Raw genomic sequence first — 20462 nt, forward strand, 5'->3', positions numbered from 1 at the left:
ACTCTATTGCCAGTACCAAACACAAACAAGGCATTCAGTATTTGTTATATGAATAATTCTACAGCCATTAATGTGGGGAAAAATCACATTTTAAAAGAATGTTTAATGACATGAGGGATGTTTTTGATATATCAAATAAAAAATGGCTACGAAATGTGATTATAGTAAGGTTGAAGGATACAAAGTTAATATACAAAAGTCAATCACTTTCCTACATACCAGCAATGAACAAGTGGAATTTGATATTAAAAACATACCATTTACATTAGCACCCAAAAAATGAAATACTGAGGTATAAATCTAACACACTATGTACAATATCTATATGAGGAAAACTACAAAACTATGCTGAGTGAGGTCAAAGAAGAACTAAATAAATGGAGAGATATATTCTATGTTCATGGATAGCAAGAATCAAAATTGTCAGGATGTCAATTCTCAATTTAATCTACAGATTCAATGCAATCCCAGCCAAAATCCCAGCAAGTTATTTTGTAGATATCAACAAACTGATTCTAAAGTTTATGTGAAGAGGCAAATCATCCGAATGGCCAACACAGTATGGAAAAAAAACGGAGGACTGACTTCAAGACTTAGTATAAAGCTACAATAATCAAGACAGTGTGGTATTGGTGAAATAAGAGACAAATAGATCAACAGAACAAAACAGAGAACCAAGAAACAGACCCTTATAAGTAGTCAACAGATTTTTGGCAAACAAGCAAAGGCAATACAATGTAACAAACATAGTCTTTTCAACAAATGGTACTGAAACAACTGCACATCCCCATGCAAAAAAAATGAATCTAGGCATAGACTCAAATTGTTAACTCAAAATGGATCACAGACCTGAATTTAAAACACAAAACTATAAGTCTTAGAAGGTAACATAGGAGAAAACCTAGATGACCTTGGGTACAGTGATGACTTTTTAGGTATAGCACCAAAAGCACAATCTGTAAAAGAAATAATTGATAAGCTAGACATCATTAAAATTAAAAACTTATACTCTGCAAAAAGGCAATGTCTAGAAAATGGGAGGACAAGCCACAGACTGGGAGAAAATCTTTGAAAAAGATTTATCTGATAAAGAACTGCTATCCAAAATGTATAAAGAACTCTTAAATTTCAACAATAGAAAAACCACCCAATTAAAAAGTGGGCCAAAGACCTTGACATGTCAAGAAGATATACAGATGACAAATAAGCATTTGAAAAGATGCCCCACATCATATGTCATCAAGAAAAAGCAAATTAAAACAACAATGAGACAGCACTACACACCTATTAGGCCAAAATCTGAAACACTAACTACACCGAATGCTGGTGAGGATGTGGAACAACAGGAATTCTCATTCGGTGCTGGTGGTAATTTAAATAAAGAGCACAACCACTGCGGAAGACAGTTTGGCACTTTCTTACAAAACTAACCATACTCTTACCATACGATAACTCCTTTCAACAGAGTTGAAAACCTATGTCCACACAAAAATCTGCACACAATTTTTATAGCAGCTTTATTCATAATTGCCAAAACTTGGAAGCAACCAAGATGTTTTTTAGTAGGTAAATGAATAAACTGTGATACATCTAGACAGTGGAAAATTATTCAGCACTAAAAAGAAATGAGCCTCCCAAGCAATGAAAGACATAGAGGAACATTAAATGCCTATTACTAAGTAAAAGAAGCCAATCTGAAAATGGCACATACTGTATGTACAACTAACTACATGACATCCTAGAAAAGGCAGCAGTAAAAAGGTCAGTGATTTGCCAGGGGTTAGGGAGGATAAATAGAGCACAGAGGATTTTTTAGGGCAGTGAAAATAATGTGATACCATAATGATAGATACATGTCATTATATATTTGTCTAAGCCCAAAGAATGTACAACTCCAAGAGTGTACCCTTGTAAACCATGGACTTTGATTATGTGTGTCAACATAGATTCATCAGTTTTAACAAATGTAACATTCTGGTGAGGGATGTTGATAATGAGGGAGGACATACACCTGAGAGGACAGGGGACACATAGAAATCTCTACCTTCCCCTCGATTTTGCTGTGAACCTAAGACTGCCCTAAAAAAAGAAGTTTCAACTTAAAAAAATGGCTACAAAACATTTTGGTATCAATTCAATTTTATAAAAGAAAAAAAGACAAAAAAAAAATAGTATATGTGTATGTACTTTTTAAAAGACTAAAAAGCAAAAGGTAATGTAGAACTTTTGGGGGTGATAAGAATAACCTGTATCAGATTTTAGTGTGGTTACGAATTTGTCAAAATTCATCAAAGTATACACGACGAACTGTTCACTGTAAATTATACTTCTATAATGATTTTTAAAAGACTAGAAAAACACATGCCACAATACTAACACATTATTTCTGGATGTTAAAATTACCAGTAATTTTTATTTTATTCTGAGTTCTTTTCTGTATATTTTGAATTTTTTACAATGAAAATGTTACCTCTGTAATAAGGAAAGTGTCTTTAACTAGACTTTTTAATTACTATATATCATAAGCTTTCAGATGCTATCTATTGTAAGATGCACTATTATTTTATCTACTTAAGAAAAAAAAGGTGAAGCCAAGTAACCTGTAACATGCTATCACCGATATTTAGACATTTCCCAATTTCAGCAATGTTAAAATGATGAAATACATGTGTATTTGATAAATAATAAGCCTTTATACAGCTTGAGGGAATCACCAGTGGAGGACATTCTCTACTGTTTGTTATTCAAGCCCAAAATAGATCTTTATTAGCACAATCTTAGAGCAAATTAATGGTTTTAATTAAATTAAAAAATGGTTTGTGACTGTTTACTTTAGAAGCAGTATTTACCAATGCCAGTGGTCAATACAGATTCTGTACAAACAAGTCATGCCAAAATAACTTCGTTAACCTCATTTCCTTTTTATAACAGGTCAGCAGAATATTACATGTCTCTAGATACATAATCGACATGAATTTGAAACTGGCACAAGTTAACTGCAGTAAAATGATTTAAAAACACAATATTAGGCCCTGTACTTAGACTCAGTTACTTAATAGTCAAATAGAACAACGGGAAGTTCAGATGAAAAACCCATGCTTTTAGATGACAATATCTCAATAGAGATAACAAGATAATGAGCCTATTGAAAGTAATAAATTCTAAATATCATTAATAAAAACGATGTCCACATCATGAAATGTAACAGGTTCTATTCTCTGCATTTAGTCAGACTCCCCCCTCCTCCTCATAAAACTGTGAAAATTCTGACCAACACCTTTTTAAAAGGAATACTAGAAAAATACAGTAACCAGAAACTTTGGGCGAGCTATTTAAACTCTCTGGATTTCAATTTCTTCATTTGTAAAATAGAGAGAATGGACTATATGATAAAATTTCTTTCCTCAGAACCTTAAACCTTATAACTTTTCTAGACCTAATACATGATTTCTAATTTTTCAACCCTCCTATTTAACCTATGAACTAATAAAGAAAAAATAATGAATTTAAGAACAGAGGCAAGTGATAAGCAGCAGAGTGGTGATCCAGAAAACAAACTCTGGAGCCAGCCTAAATTGGCTTAAATTCTAGCTCTGCCATGTACCTATGACCTTAGTCATCCATCAAGCCATCTAATTTGTTTTTGTTGATGCATTTCAAAGTAATTTGCAGACATCAGTATACTTCACCCTAAATACTTCAGCAACTTTATTACTTCTTAAATTAGTGCTATTTGAGCTCTTTTCCCAGGACCTAAAAAAATAATGCCCATTTGGTAGCCCTGCTGTGATGCTACAAATTCAGGGATGACTCTAACATCCTCCCAAGTAAAATGGCGAGTCCAGGCTGACAGCTGCAATGTATCAGATGGCCTTAATTATTTCACAGCATAGTGTAATAATAAAGAACGCAGCTTTGGAGATAAATACCTGAATACAGAGCTGGATTGATACTTCCTAGCATGTAATCTTGCACAGTTTAGTTAACCTTTTTGTATATCCATTTCGTCACCTATAAAAGGGGGTACAATAATCATAATTACTCATAGAGCTGATGGATTAAATGAAATACTTTAAAGCACTTAGAACAAAGTTTACATATAGTAAGCACTCAATGATATATGTAATAATACTACGTATAATTATGATTGGATGTGTAATACATAAGACTCTATGAGAGTAGAGAAGATGAAGGTCCCGTGAGGGGGTACAGTGAAGGATGTAGTTGAACAAAGGGGATCATGATCAGAATCCATGGATTCATTTGGGTTTTGAAAGGGGGATGGGGTGCAACCATAAAACCTCTGGGATGCAAGAATGTAAATATCACAACCATGAGCCAGCAGCAAACTTCCCCTTCTGTTTCTGCTTCTTTGCCTTCCAACTAAATTACGTGACAGTTATTTCACTTCGGGGCTTATGTTGTTCCTTTGACTTTGTGGCCCTACTAAACTAGCCTACAAAAACCTTTTGGTAATTAATTATTACCATGCGTAGGAGCATATGTAGATTAGTCCTGGGGAAAAGAAACCCAAGCGCCACAGGAGCAGAGCGGGCGGATCGCAGAGCCGGTCAGAAGGCACCAGGGCACCGGGTCGCCTCACCCGAGGACCTTCCCACCACAAACGCAAACCCATCGCCCGCCCTCCGCCACCAGCCACCCTAGGGCCAGCAGCGAGGGGGTCCTTTACACTTCAGACCGCAATCCGAGACCCGCAGGAGGAGGCGACAACACAGCCGCTCCACCGCCTACCTACACTCCTCCCTCCGGGTGCCTGCTCTGGCGCCTCTCCCCGATCAGTCCCGCAGAAGCCTACAGGCTGTCACAACCTCACCTGGAGGTTCTCCTCCAGTGCCGCAGATGCTAGAATCCAAAGGAGAAGCGTCCTGCGGCAAGATTCAGGGTAGACGACACTTCCCTCACCGTCAGAGCTCAAGGCTCCCGCCTCTGCGCAGCCAATCAGAAAGAGCCCACTGCGCCTGCGCACTACCTTCCTGACGCAATCCTTTGTCTAGCCTCACTCTGATTGGAGGACGTTACTGCGCATGCCCCTTTCCGCTTCTCTTTGTTTCTTTCTGCGTTTTATATTATACTGTGCTTTCTGTCCCTGTATTTCCTATCTACTAATTTGTATTTCTTAAGCCCTTCACCTTTTTCACCCATACCTTCAACTCCCTCTCATCTGGCAATGGTTTGCTCTTTGTATCTGTTTTATTTTGTTCTTTAGATTCCACATATAAGTGAGAGCCTATGATACTTGTCTGTCTTTGTCTGACTTATTTCACTTAGCATAATACCTTCCAGTGCATTTCTCTTTAATCTCTTCCAAGTTTTCTTCAGGTTTATGGTTTCTATTCAAAACGTATTTATTTGGTGCCTACAGTCAGACTTCACATAGTTGCGACAGACCTCACTTTATTTTTTACAAACCTAATTTTAGAACAGATGACACATACTTCTTAAATCTGAGAACATCTGCATGAATACCTCCCTGTGGTTTGATGGTCTGCGTAGCAGTATTTGCTTTGAAAAAAAAGTAAGCATATAAAATGATTTTACCATAAAGCTCTTCAGTTATGCTGCATTTTAGTAATGAAGTGACTGCCAACTTTAATATAGCCCTTTTAAACCACCTGGCCCAAATAGGCAAAATGATGTTTTGTAAGTGGCCCAACACCTTTTTAATATAGTGACAATGCAGAAAGACATAGGCCATCAGCCTTTTAATGTAAAAGTATCTCCAAACCAGGCCACTGCAGCATATAGAAAAATATTAGTTTGAACAAAACACTTAAAAAAAAATGTGTGAATAGAATACTTTTCATCATGTAGCTTGATTTTCAAAAGCCACTAACCCTAAAAATATGTGCTAAATTAGGGAGTATTAAATTTTACCAAATTGTGATAGAGTAGCTATCACTTATTATATACTAAATTATAATTTTTGAACTTTATTTTGACAACATAAAGATATTATAGAACAGCATGAAGTTCTATGTTTATGTTTAAAAAGTTAGAACTAATTTTCTACAATAAAAAGTAAAATAGCAGAATTATGACTGGTGAGTATAATCGAAAAGAAGTATAATCCTACTTAAAACAGCAAATAAAATACTTTTTTGTGAAACAGTAAATTTCAAGAGTTGTTTTTATATTTTATAAGAACTGTCTATGAGAGGGAGAAATCAACCTCACTTTTTATTCTAATAAAAATTATGAAATATTTATATTACTTCACATACTTGATTATTTTATACTAAAGATAGGCTAGAAAGATGTCATTTTAGTCAGAAAGAATACAACTATTTGTCAATGCTAACATAATTTATTACATAAATGTATTATTTGTAACTATCTGCATTTCAATCACGAAGTCTACTAGTGAGGTCAAATTTCATGTAATCCACAACTATTGAAAGCCAACTATGTGCCAGTCATAATACGTGCTGGGGATATAATAGTGGGTAAAACAGACAAAAATCCCTATCTTTAGGAACTTGCATTCTAATGAGGAGATAACAACACTTTATAGTTGTTAGATAATGGAAAGTGGTAAGAAGAGCAAAACAGAAGTGGAAGGTATTGAAATTTTAGATAGGGTAGCCACGAAAGGAGTCCCTAAACAAAGGTCCTGTGGCAATAATGTACCAGTAGGAACAGTGGGGAGGTGGTAACTGAAGTACAGTTGAGTTCAGAGAGTAGTAGATGAGGTCAAAGAGATAACAAGGAGGGGGAAATCATGTAGAAACTTGTGGCCCATTTTTCTGAAATGGGAGGCCATTGAAGAGTTTTGAGCTGAATTAAGAGGCTATTACTATAATTCAGGCAAGAGACTATGCTGGCTTGGCCAGGGTGGCTGCAGGAGAGGTGATAACAGTTAAGAGTCTAGATATGTTTTGAAGATAGAAGCCAGATCAGATGTAGAATGTGAGAAACAGTCCGTAAGAATGACTTTAAGGTTTTTAGCCTGAGAACCCAGAAGCACAGTGTTGCCATTTATTGAGAAAAATAAGATTGCAAAGAAGTAGTTACCATGGGGAGAATATCAAAAGCTCAATTTGGGTATGTCAAATTGAGGTGCTTACTAGACATCATGTGGAGATGTGAAGAGGCAAATCTGAGGCTAGGAGAGGTTTAGGTTGGAAATTTAGAAAAATCGATGTGTAGAAGATGCTATTTGAAGCCATGACAATAAATGAGGACAAGAGAGTGAATGTAGTTTAAAAAAAAAATCTTCATCCAGGCAATTTTATGGATAGATATCTTTGGAAACAAATATTCTGGTAAACTTAAGTTCATTTCCTTTCCTTCTTTCATCGTTAAATAAATACTAGAGTGTTATCACCATTAAATACTTTTTGTAAGGACATTATACTGTGTCTTCAGGTTCAGTTAACATTAGAACTATTGGAGGTAAAAGTTTCTGTAACTCTTAATTTTAAATTAACATTAACTGCTTATTGGAAATGTTGGATAATTGTTTAACCAACACCAACATCAGAGCTGAACATTTCTCCTGGAGGGGGAGTGGAGAGGAGAAAAATATCATGGACACCTCATTTCAGTGTGATTACCATTATTTTTTCAGTCGTGTTTATTCCATTTGTCTCTTAGCAACCACACATCGATCCATGACTGCTACTTTTTACTTTAACTTTATAATACCTGTAATATCATTTCTCTTCTAATTCATACTCTCCATCACACCACAAACATTGAGTTCTATTTTATATTTCAGAATACCTGAGAAAACAGAAGGCCACTGATGATTTCATTTGTTTCTATCACAAAGCAAGTTAATGAAAGAGAAAGCCAAGATTAGTGCTTAGGTCTTCATTTCTAATTTTTCTGCCTTTTCATTGAAAAGAGTTTTGGAGATAAAGTTATTGAACAGCATGTTGTTTCACATGCTTATGGAAAAGCTCTGGATAACAAATGTTTTAATGACTTTGGCTTACAGGTGATTCTGATTCTTTATTTAACTTAAAGAAAACAATGATTCCACAGGACCCTAAGCTGTTCTAGCATGACCAGGTGAAATGTTTAGTCAGAGTAAGTAGCAACTGTACTGTTCCAGAGCTTCCAGAACACCAAAAAGCATCATTTCTAAACAACTTAAAGCAACTGCAGACTTAAAGGGGTCCATTATGCCTGCTTTGTTCAAAGCTTTACCAAAATACTCCCAAAGCCTCTTTATAGCAAATGAAAAGACCTTCACTGGGGAATAATATACAGTTTGTCAATTCAAATCATTTGTTAAGATTTATTAACTTGAAATAAATTTAAATAAGAATTTTCATTTGGCTATTTTAGTTTTGCCCTTTGCTTTCAAATGAAAGCCATGCAAATCAGTATTATTTTTTCCAAATTAGTTATCTCAAAACTTTATTCTATTTAAAACCCCAGAATATATACGATAAATATACTAATCAGAACAGATTCAATTAAAAATTACACTTCAAGGATACTTAGGCAGCATGAAACAAAGGAGCATACTTAAGAATGCCTGAGATGTGAAAGAAGCAGACATAAGAACTTAGAACACAACAATCAGAAATGGAATTTCCAAAGCAGTCTGAAGTCAAAAGTATCGAAGCACAAACATAACTATATTCAAAAGATATAGGCCAGGGACACAAACCCAAAGGCAGTCTTTATATGTAAACTGTTGGGGATGGCTTTTTAGTAATCTCTCCTCTGTTCCCTGTGAAATTGAAAAAATACACATTGCCTATAATTTCTCACTTCTCAGTTATGCAACAAATAGTATTATAGATTCTGCTTACCTTCCCCCAAATTTGCACTCCAAAAGAACTGCCATCACAAAAGTTATAAAATCTTCCTAATTGTCAAATCTAGTCATCTTTTCATCTTCACCTTTTGTGATCCATTTGGAGCATACAGCACTAATCGCCCAAACCTCAAGTCTCTTGACCTGCGTCAATTCTGCTTTACTGAAATGCTAACTTTTTCCTTCTTCTGCTCCCCAAGCTCTTGCCTCTCTCTTTTCCCACTAGAAAGTACTTTCAAAGCAGAAACTGCTTTGTACAATTTTATGCAATCATGGTGTAATAAAATTTAGAGATATTATGGTATCTGAAAAATACCTTTTCTATTTGATCACTCCATTTCCATTACCACTGTCTCAGCTGAGGACATTACTTTTCATTTAGGTCACTGAATCCAAACCTGGCTATCAGAATCCCCTGAGAAGCCTTTTAAAAATAGATGTAGGCTCCTGGAACTTGCATTTTTAATGACCTCCCCAGATGATTCCTGTGTCTGAAAAACATTGATATACATCAGTGGTTCTCAAACTCTATGGTACATCAAAATTTAGCAGAATCACTTGCCAGGCTTGTTGAAGCACATATTGCTGGGCCCCACCTCCAGTTTGTTAGATCTGGGGTGCTGCTTGAGAATATAAATTTCTAACAAATTCCCAGGCGATGCTGAGTTGCTGATCTGAGGACCACTCTTTGAGAATCATTGATCTTACTCTAACTGCTTACTTGCCCTTCCTGCCTCAGGTTCTTCCTTCTCTAATCCATCTTCCCCAATGTACCAGAGGAGCTGACTTTTTAAATTACAGATCTAATTACGAATAAATTTATGGAAAACACCTTTCACAGTCACTGGCCACTACTAGATGCTCATAAAAGTGTACCAAATTTGAAATTGCCGTTCATATTAACAACAAAAATCTTTAGTTATTATGTATGGCTTAGCATAGCAAATAATAAGACCTTTCAATAATTATCTTAATTTGGCCCCAATCTCCAAGTCCACCTTCTCTGCATATACATCAACAGCCTTTAATATTTTCAAATAGAAATATTATATCTGAAAATTATCATCACATGCCCTCAAATATCCTGGGAATTCTTAGACATAAACTGGACTATCTTCACTTAGAATCTATATTCACAAGATCATAGTGTCCCAAAACTAAGTGTCCCAAAACTAAAAATCTTGCTAAAAAACACATTAAAATTGTCTAGTAGAGTTACAAATTGGTGTAATTCTATTTCCATTACTTCCACAGTATTTCTCAAGGCACTGATTTCTATAAGAAATTTATATAGATTTCTATATCAGGCACTAATTTCTATGACTTCAGAAATAATTTAGCAAGTATGCCATATTTAGTATACTTTTTTTCCAGGCAGGAAAGGGTCTCATTTAAAACAATACTGTTCTACACATGTAAAAAAAATTTCAAGTATCTCCTTTATTTAACCTCTAAAACCTAGTGAGATACAGATCAGATAGATTTATGATCAGAGATTAAAGTTGATTAAAGTTGCATAGCCATTAAGTGATGAGCTAGTTCTCAGACCCACGCTTCTCAGCTCTGGAAAACTCTGTAGCATCATGTCCTATCAGAAATTTACTTGGTAAATTTTACAATCCCAAATGAAAATATGTTTTTGTCATAATCCAATTCCAATTTCTACAACAGTTGCTATCTTCAGGCTGGAACCCACTGGCAAAATTTTTTCTTGAATTTGTGTTTTGTTTGGCTCATATGATGTTTTTAGTTTTTTAATTTTAATTAATTGCCATATTTAAAAACTGATTACACACTAACAATCCAGAATTTGGGGCTTTTCTTTAAAAGAGTCAGAAGCATATCTGTTATAATGGCTACTATTAAAAAAACAAATAAATAGAAAATAACAAGGATGTTAAATAGGAAAGGATGTGGAAAAATTAGACCCTTATTGGTAGAAAAGGTAAAATGGTTCAGGTACTCAGGAAAATAGTACAGCAACTCTTTAAAAAAATTAAAAAGAGAATTATCATATGACCTAGTAATCCTACTTCTATGTATAAACCCCAAATTGAAAGTAGGGTTTTGAACAGATATTTGTACACTCATGTTCACAGCAGCACAGATTTAAAATTTTTCACCTTAACTAGTCCTTATAGTTATAATAGGCAACATAATAGGCAACAAGTGGAAGCAACCCAACAGATGAACAAAGTGTGATATATACATAAAATGGAATATTATTCAGCCTTATAAGGAAATTCTGACACATGCCACCAGATGGATGAATCCTGAGGACACTGTGAAAAATGAAATAACCAGTGATAAAAAGACACATGCCACTTATGAGTTATCTAGAAAAGTTCACACAAAGTAGAATGGTGGTTGCCAAGGGCTGGAGAAAAAGGGGAATGGGGAGTTGTTTGATAGGTATAACATCAGATTTACAAGTTCTGGAGATTATTGCGCACAATATAAATATACTAAACCCTCCTGAACTTACACTAAATAAGTTAGGATGGTAAATTTTATGCTTCTACCACAAATCTAAAGTAAAATTTAAAACATAAAAATATCTTTTTAAAGAAGTTAGAGGAGTCTACGGCTATGCTACCCTGAACAAGCCCGATCCCATCTGATCTCAGAAGCTAAGCAGGATGGGGCCTGGTTAGTACTTGGATGGGAGACCACCTAGGAAGACCAGGTGCTGTAGGCATAAAAAATAAAAAAAATAAGGGATTGTAAGCTGACAAGGTCCTTGCAATCTGTGAAGTCAACCAAGGGTTGCTTGCCCAAAAAATTTTTTTAAAAAAAAGAAGTTAGAAGACACATCAGCATTGGATCCATCAGACTTCCAAGATAGCAATCAACTGAAGCTGGAGTAGTTTCCTTTACCACTGCAGGCATTTTTCAAGACCACCAGCTCCAGCTCTCCGTTTTCTCCCTGGTACTGACGCCTAAGCGTCAATTGCCAACTCTTCTCTAGTTTTCCGTTTATTCTTCACCTGGTCCTCTATTCTCATTTCTGTTACTTTCCAGGCCATTGCTAGTACTTGAATTTGCATCCCCTTCTCTAGCTCATGAATTTATAGGACCCTTATAAAATCTGGCTCATTATATCCTAATCTATGAATTTAAAAATGAAAATCAGATTTAAAATTTTTCACCTTAACTAGTCCTTATACAAAAACAATTCCAAAGATATTATCTATGGTCTGGCAATTGTAATGTCAAGTCTCCCTTTTTTATTTAGTTATTTTAAAAAGTTACTTGGAGAGACAACAGCATCATGGTGGAATGAGACCACCTCTTTGTATCTCCCCTTCAATCTACAACTATTAGGACATTTATCACCCAACAAAGGTTCCTCTGCTCAGTGTACTGGGTTGCCTGAAAGATCTATACATTGGTAAATCTGAAGGTAGGCATATGGGTCTGTGTAGGTAGTGTAGAACAGAGGAAAGGACAGGGCAGAATCCACAGCCCCGGCTCCCCAGCCACCATGGCTAGGCCTGCGGCCCCAGCAAACACAACACAATGATGGCAGAGGAGTTGGGATGCGGCCCTAAATCATGGCTCAGTGGAGGGTTGGTAGGTAGCAGCAGTGGAGGCACTTGAGAGCCTGGTAGTAGCAAAGATGCATCTCTAGCCTACTAGCCATAACACAGCAGCTCCAGTGGCTACAGGGGACCAGATAACAGTGCAGTGGGCTCGCAAACCACACTTCCCCCCGCCAACGACCTGCCACATCCCCCTGCCATAGTAATGGCGCCCTGAGACCCAAGCAACCTAGACACAACCTAGACACAGTACCTACCGCCCTCGTCACCCAAGAATGGGGCACCAGTGATCCTGGGGGCACAAGTACTTGCAGGTAAGAAATAACCAAAACTTGCACTAAAGCACCATTTACTAAAAAACAAACCTGTTTATCAATCTATTGAATTGTTAAAACCAAAATGGCACCTAAATAAGAAAAGTGTTCACTATTTCAAATTCACCAGCAGAGGAACAACACATCATACACCATAACAACCAAGGTAACATAGTATCACAAAAATAAAATAATTCTCTAGAAACCAAACTCAAAGTCATGGAAGACTGTGATCTAAATGACAGAATTCATCTATGGCCATGCTACCCTGAACAAGCCTGATCTCGTCAGATCTTGGAAGCTAAGCAGGGTCAGACTTGGTTAGTACTTGGATGGGAGACCACCTAGGAAGACCAGGTGCTGTAGGCATAAAAATTTTTTAAAAAATAAGAGATTATAAACTGACAAGGTCCTTGCAATCTGTGAGGTCAACCAATGGTTGTCTCTCCTAAAAAATAAAAGTAAAAAACAAAAATAAATGACAGAAAATTCAAAATAGTAGTCATGAAGAAACTAAACAATATACAAGAAAACTCAGAAAGGCAGTTCAATGAGCTCTGGAATAAATCAACAAAAGGAATACTTTACCAAAAAGATCGAAACTATAAAAAGAATCAAACAAATTCTGTGGCTAAAGAACTCAATAAATGAGATAAAGAATGCATTAGAAAGCACTGGAAATAGAGACCATGTGGAAGAGGGAATTAGTGAGCTCAAAGATAGAAATCTAGAAATGATTCAGGGGAAGAGGACAGAAAACTAAGGTTTTCTTTTAAATGAAAGAACTCTATGATAATTATCTGACTCCATTAGAAAGGGCAACATAAAGATAATGGGTATCCCAGACAAGAAAAGAGGAAGGGCAGAAAGAGCCTATGCAAAGAAATAATAGAGGAGAACTTCCCAAAGCTGGGGAAGGAACTAGACATACAAGAAAACCTGATTATGTCAATGCAAAAAGACCTCTCCAAGGTTATATTAATAATGCCAAAAGTCAAAGATGAAAGAATTCTTAAGGCAGCCGAGAAAAGAAGACAATAACCTACAAAGGAAACTCCGTCAGGCTATCATGATTTCTCAGAAGAAACTCTATAAAATGTAGCAGTAAGTTCTCAAAAATCAATAATCACCCTAAATATAAATGAACTGAACTCCCCAATCAAAAGACACAGAGTAGCTGGATGAATTAAAAAACAAGACCCAACTCCACGCTACTTTCAGGTGACCCATCTCAGCTCCAAAGATAAAGGCACAAAGTGAAGGGGTGGAAGATGATATACTCCTAGCAAATGGTACCTAGAAAAAAGCAGATGTAGCCATAATTATGTCAGAAAAAAACAGACACTGATTCAAAAAGATATATGTACCCCTATGTTCACTGTTGCATTATTTACAATAAACAAGATATCCATCGATGGAAGAATAGTTTAAGAACATGTGGTGTATGTATACAATGGAATACTACTCACCCATAAAAAAGATGAAATTTTTTTAAAAAGATGAAAAATTGCCATTTGCGACAAGGATGGATCTCAAGGATATTACGCTAAGTGAAATAAGTCAGATGAAAAAGGACAAAAACCACAATTTCATTCACATGTGGAATATAAAACAAAAAAGAAATAAGTGAATGAACAAAATTCATAGATACAAACAACAGATTGATGGATATCGGAGGGGAAGTGGAGAGGGAGAAATGGGTAAAGGGGTTCAAATATATGGTGACAGATGAAAATGTGTCACCATGTATTTGACACATATAGTGGTGTATACAGATACTGAATGATAATATACACCTGAAGGATAATGTTGTACACCTGAAATTTATGTTGTTAAACAATGTTATCTCAATAAGTATTTTTAATTAAAAAAAAAAAGGAAAGTACAATTACTTAAAAAACTCCACAATAAAATCAATTTGAAATACACTGGTATCAGGGGTGGCTCCGTAGCATGGTGGTTAGCATCTCTGCTTTACATGCAGAAGGTCCTGGGTTCACACCCCAGGTGGAGCCACGGACTATACCATAAGTGCACCAGGCCCCGGGTGCACGCTGCGAGTGTGTGGGAGGAGACACCCCGCCTTCAGAGATCTAGTTCTTAAAAGGAAACAGCAACATCCATGGGTCAGAGGTGGAAGTGGAGGGGAGAAATTGAAGGAGTAGGGGGAAGAAATACACTGGTATCATTATTCAAGAACTCTTATGTTGTTCCATGTTCATACACTTACCTATTTACTTTTTCTAAAATTTGCTTGCATAATTGTTTCCTCAATTAGATTGGTTTTGTTTTAATTTTTATTGTGGTGACATTGGTTAAACAAATCCAGTAAGTTTCAGGTGTACAATTAGATTTTTGAGGGCAGAAATATATCTTATTCATCTTTATATTCCCTAGGATGTACTAGGGTATGTGGAACACAGTACTCTCATTCCTACATTCTTAATCTGCAGGTTTTTTATTATTTTTACACAAACCAATAAAACTAAACTAACTGGACCTGCTACTGCTCTATACATACCAATTATTACCAGCAACTTTGTATTTAAATGAAGCATAACAGTATTTAAGAGTTTTTACTCTTGAGAAATACAAATCATTCTATCAAACTCCTAGATAAGTTTTGTTCTCAAAGGTATTTTGCATTTTTCATTAATTTCTCAATACCACTCCAACTTTTCCTGAAATGTCTTATGTAAAACAAAGTTTTGCAAAAAAATACATATAGTCTACCAAAGTACACATAAAATTGATAATTATTTTTCTCCCCTCTTTAATTTCCACCTTCCCCCCCTCCCCCACCCCCCCACCCCTAACCCATGGATGTTGCCATTTCCCCTTAAGAACTGGATCTCTGAAGACAGGGTATCTCCTCCCACACACTCGTGGCATGCACCCGGGGCCTGGCGCACCCAGGGTATGGTCCGTGGCTCCACCTGGGGCGTGAACTCAGGAACTTCTGTGTGCAAAGCAGACGTGCTAACCACTACACTATGGAGCCACCCCTGATAATTATTTTTGAAGGTATATGGTGTTATATATATACATCCGAATGTATACAACAGCAAGCATCTCCCAGTATCTATCTGGCTCACTTCTAAAACAACTAAAACAGAGTATTAGGTCTTTAGAACTCCACTTCCATTTGATAAACTGATTCTGATCTCTAACACATTCAACTTAAAAAGTGGCTTCTTGTCTATAGATAGCCATGCCACCCTAAACAAGCCCAATCCTGTCTGATCTCAGAAGCTAAGCAGGGTAGTACTTGGATGAGAGACCAGGTGTTGTAGGAGTAAAAAATTAAAAAATAAGGGATTGTAAGCTGATAAGGTCCTTGCAATCTGTGATGTCAACCAAGGGCTGCCTCACCTAAAATAATTTAAAAAAAAAAAAAATTAAAAACAAAATAGTGGCTTCTTACCTCTCCAAAATGTAAAGGAGAAATAAAGAATTAGAGGCTAGCCAACCTGGTTTTAAATACTGTTTCTAAGTCAAGTTCCTCAGCTTTCTCCACCCATAAAATTAGGATAAAACCTCCTTTGCTGGATTGTTATAAAGACTGAGTGATATACACATAAAATATATAGTCTGAATTACTGGGTATTAAACTAACAGATAATAGCATAAAAATAGAAATTATATTCAATTTAAAGAATTACTGGGTATTAAACTAACAGATAATAGCATAAAAATAGAAATTATATTCAATTTAAAGAATTACTGGGTATTAAACTAACAGATAATAGCATAAAAATAGAAATTATATTCAATTTAAAGCTTAGAAACAAATCAAGAAATGTATATATAGCCATATATTACTTAAGAAATGTGGTTACTTAAAATAGAATTACTTTTATATGTATTTGCATCAGATATTAGGGACAAACTTCAAATTCTACCTAATGTAAAATGCATCTCTACAGAAGATGAGCTTATTAGGTTTGAGAATTGAAAGAGGTTTAGGTTATCTTCGGTTTTTTGAGACCACTAGTTATAAAAAGATTTCCATTACCTTTCACTTAAACATCAGAATCTTTAGAACTGAGCTTTTCTTCAAGGTATTTTCCTAACAAACTTTCTATTCACTCACAAATAGTTTAGCAAAACAGAGTGATAAAGGAATAGAATGAGATTCACACAATCCTTTGTTGTTTAAGCAAACTCTATTATTTGATGTCAGTTATGTAGGCTCAGTGTGTTAAGATATCTCTTGGGAAAAATATGGCTATTTTCTCAGTCATAAACTTTACTCCTGTATATAAAGTCCAGATTTGATTAGACAGTTCTGATTCTGAAAATAACAGGATTAGGATACATCTCATTTTAGGCTCTAAATAACTGCATAATAAAATAGCACAAATAGGTATAAAGCTAAAACACAAAGTATACATTTCTTCTAATGTATGGAAGAAGAGTGTTGTGTTTCTTTTGTTATAGCCAAAAAGGTTCCCAAAACTATGCACTAGGGCACCCTAGTAAATTAACACAGGTGCCACAGCATATCTTAAATTTTTGAAGGGAACACATCAGTTGGACACAACACAGCTACTTGTTTAAGGTAGCTTACATTTTAATTAGATAGCACTATATTTCTTTCCATGAAAGTGTATCTTTGCAAAACTGGGTTTTCACAGTTGTGATAAAAGTGTTGTGCAAAAAAGCATAACAAAATAGAAAATGATAGTGGCGGCATCTATCTAAGCTGATTCTAAAGTTTGAGAACATCCTATGCACTTATGTAGTGTCCACAGTTACTAACAGTTATGACATAAATTCTTATTAAGTTGTTTAGATCTAACTGCTTAATAAATGGAAGTATTAGGCATTTCTTTTGTCTTGGGTATGCTGTGAAAAAGTTACTGAAATACTTTTTTTTTTTAAGGGCACTATGAGCTGACAAAATATTGGGAACATTTGTGGTATAGGCAAGAAATACACTAAGACTTAAGTCATTTTCATCACTCTCATTTTCTACCTAAGAAATTTTCTAAATAGTCTTACAAGAAGGAGAAAAATATATAAAAACATACATACAAAGTTTGGATTTTTATTGAAATCTTCTGTTAGGTATCAAACAAAACCTGCTTTCTTCAGATAAAAATATTCTCTCAGATGTCTCCAGATAACTGATAATTCTAAATTGGTCCTTCAATGTTTTATTTTTATTGTTCTCATGAAATGTTCATATACAGTTAAGATGTTACCAAAAGAATTTTTATCGTGTAAAGGACCGTACATGACGACCTCTACCACTGCCTCCACTAACAAACTTTCCTCTTGAGCCTCCACTGCCGCTATTTGCACTTGCCCAGGAAGGTCCAAGTCCCCCACGACCTCTTGAAGCACGGTCACGAGGACTTGGGCGGTAGCCTATAAAAGAAAGAATATAGTTTATAGTTGCAACAACCTTTCCTTTCCCATCTGTAGTACTAAGCTCAACCCAAGACAGGAATTATTCTTTGCTCCTTTAAAATCTGCCTGCAAATTCTGTAATTATGTCAAAAACCAGTGAATTGTCCACTTTAAAAAGGTCAATTGTCTCATATGTGAGAATTACATCTCAAAGCCGTTATAAAAAAACAATGCGCATTTGAAACCAAAAGCTACTTATGACTAAAATTCTGGAGTTACAAGACAACACTGCAAGCAAAAATAGAATACACCCTATGAAGATACCTCTGTTATTAAAATATTTTGGGTCAAAAGGTACCTTAAGGACTGGTTTTCATTGTTGAAATATAAAAACAGAGTACATAACCATAAACCTGCTCAGATTACACACATAGTTCAAAATCTAAAATTTTGATTATTTCTATAGAAAATGTACATTGGGCATTCAGATATAAAATTAAATTAACTTTAGAATCACACATCTACATTCTAAAATATTCTCTCCCAGAATCAGAGTACATGACATTCAACAATTCGCCACCCTCTCTCAGCAGTATCAAGGAGGAAGAATGTATACCTGCAGAACTAAGTGGTCGTAATGGTGGAAGAGGGCCCCTATTAAAATTGCTCTGGCCTCCACGACTTTCATTGTAAGTTCCTCGAGGAGTATTCTGAGCACTCCAACTGGAGCCTCTTGTTCCCTCCCGACGACTGTAGTTTCCTAAAGGCAACACAATCAAAATCTTTTTTCACAACTTCAGTTGGATTAAGAAGATTTGATTTCCTTAATCTTTAAAAGTAATAAAAGAGAAACTATGAAATTTTGTAAATGAAATATACTGTAAAGTGGCAGTGTCATCAATGGTTAGGAGCAGAGGATCTAGAGCCAGACCGCCAGGGTTAAAATACTGGTTCTATTACTTATATTTATGTGTCCTGGTCAGCTGACTGACAGTTTTTTCTTCTGTAAAGAGTGTGCACTAACAGAACTAACCATTGATGTGAAAGTATTATATGTAAAGTGCTTATAACAGCTCCTAACACAGCTATGTGTTTGCTATTAATATAAACTCCTATTCTCTTTCACTCCCACCATCCTCACTCAGTAGCAGGAAAACATGCCATCAATCACTACTGAAGTATGTCCAGGAGCACACACAGTTTCTAAAATCTTGAAACCATTTAAAACAGATTAAACATTAACATTAGAAACCAAGTAGATAAGAGAATCAATGGTAAACTACACAGAACAATCCTAAGGAAATTGTTGATAAGTGCAACTGCAAAAATAATGTATGAATATTATTCAGAAAGGGTAAACACAATTCTCGATGTAAAAAGGAAAATAATTAGCCAAGATTTATACTCATCATTAAATGTGCAATTAATCAAAGGTTAACTTAAAAAAGATTATTTTCCATCCACTGAAGTACTCTGCAAATAGTACCATTGTCTAGAGAGCCTAATTATAATAACAGAAAAATATTTTTTATCTGAATCACTGCCATCTAAACTATTTCCATTCATTCTTTTATTACCATATTCTAACCCATCAGAAAACATACATAAGTAGTTACCTTTTGAAGCAGGTGGTGTGAAAAACCTATTTTGACTGTGAAAAGCACCCCGTCCTCCTCGATTGCCTGAAAATCCACCACGAGAAGAAATCTTCTGTGATACTTTGAGTGGCCGTTTTGGTGGGGGTATTCCATCTGGAGGGACCACTTCTTTACTTTCCGCAGCAACAAAGTCATCCACATGCATAGATGGTGGTCTGCTTGTGTTCTGTTTTCTCTGACGAAAAATATCATGGGGTCGTATACCCTGTCCAAATCCTCCCCTGCCCCTTCCTCTTGGTGGTGGCACAACATGAGCTCGCTTGGCAGGTTCAATGTATTCAGATTTTCCACTATCAAAACAAAAATAATCCATGAAGACTTTTTTCATATTTCCAATGAAAATGTAAGTCAAGCTTTTTTTTTCTTTTTAACACCTACAGCACCCGGTATTCCTAGGTCATCTCCCATCCAAGTACTAACCAGGCCTGACCCTGCTTAGCTTCCAAGATCAGATGAGATCGGGCACATTCAGGGTGGCATGGCTATAGAACTGTAAGTCAATCTTTACGATATTGAAAAACATATTTCAATTATTCTATTCTAATTGTATTAACTTTGCAAATATCTCTATTACAGGCATACTTTGTTTTACCGTGCTTCACTTTACTGAGCTTCACGGATACTGTGTTTTTTACTAATTGAATGCAAAATCTTATACCAGCAAAACAATTATGATTCACTGAAAGCTCAGATGATAGTTTGCATTTTTTAGCAATAAAGTATTGTTTAATTAAAGTATATACAATTTTTTAGACATAACATTACTACATACTCGATAAACTACAAGATAGTATAAACGTAA

At 35.6% G+C, this 20462-nt stretch overlaps 2 protein-coding genes and 3 pseudogenes across 13 annotated transcripts in view; 2 read left to right on the top strand and 3 right to left on the bottom strand.

Moving 5' to 3' along the window:
- RAD54B (RAD54 homolog B) overlaps nt 1-4986 on the bottom strand; it is a 179007-nt gene extending 174021 nt beyond the window's left edge. For 5 of the 10 annotated variants that reach the window (XM_039877138.1, XM_039877133.1, XM_039877135.1 and 2 more), the window contains exons 1-2: nt 4835-4977; nt 3930-4011 (exon numbers count right to left, since the gene is read on the bottom strand). In XM_039877138.1, coding sequence (XP_039733072.1) covers nt 3930-3963 — 34 coding nt within the window. In that variant the 5' untranslated portion in view covers nt 3964-4011; nt 4835-4977. Of the gene's footprint in view, nt 1-3929; nt 4012-4834 lie in introns of all 10 variants that reach the window. The other 5 variants (XM_039877137.1, XM_039877140.1, XM_039877142.1 and 2 more) reach the window with 2 other exon arrangements.
- A 6384-nt stretch (nt 4987-11370) lies between these two features.
- LOC120614348 (uncharacterized) lies at nt 11371-11489 on the top strand (annotated as a pseudogene).
- A 1408-nt stretch (nt 11490-12897) lies between these two features.
- Nucleotides 12898-13016, top strand: LOC120614328 (uncharacterized; annotated as a pseudogene).
- Nucleotides 13017-17677: 4661 nt separating this feature from the next.
- The window catches only part of VIRMA (vir like m6A methyltransferase associated), a 55145-nt gene continuing 52360 nt past the window's right edge, over nt 17678-20462 (bottom strand). For all 3 annotated transcript variants that reach the window (XM_039877149.1, XM_039877150.1, XM_039877148.1), the window contains 3 exons: nt 19619-19950; nt 18619-18762; nt 17678-18020 (listed from right to left, as the gene is read on the bottom strand). In XM_039877149.1, coding sequence (XP_039733083.1) covers nt 17866-18020; nt 18619-18762; nt 19619-19950 — 631 coding nt within the window. In that variant the 3' untranslated portion in view covers nt 17678-17865. The remainder of the gene's footprint in view (nt 18021-18618; nt 18763-19618; nt 19951-20462) is intronic.
- Nucleotides 20032-20150, bottom strand: LOC120614333 (uncharacterized; annotated as a pseudogene).

The sequence above is a fragment of the Pteropus medius genome, unplaced genomic scaffold, assembly GCF_902729225.1.
Source record: "Pteropus medius unplaced genomic scaffold, Ma_sr-lr_union100, whole genome shotgun sequence".
Taxonomy (NCBI): domain Eukaryota; kingdom Metazoa; phylum Chordata; class Mammalia; order Chiroptera; family Pteropodidae; genus Pteropus; species Pteropus medius.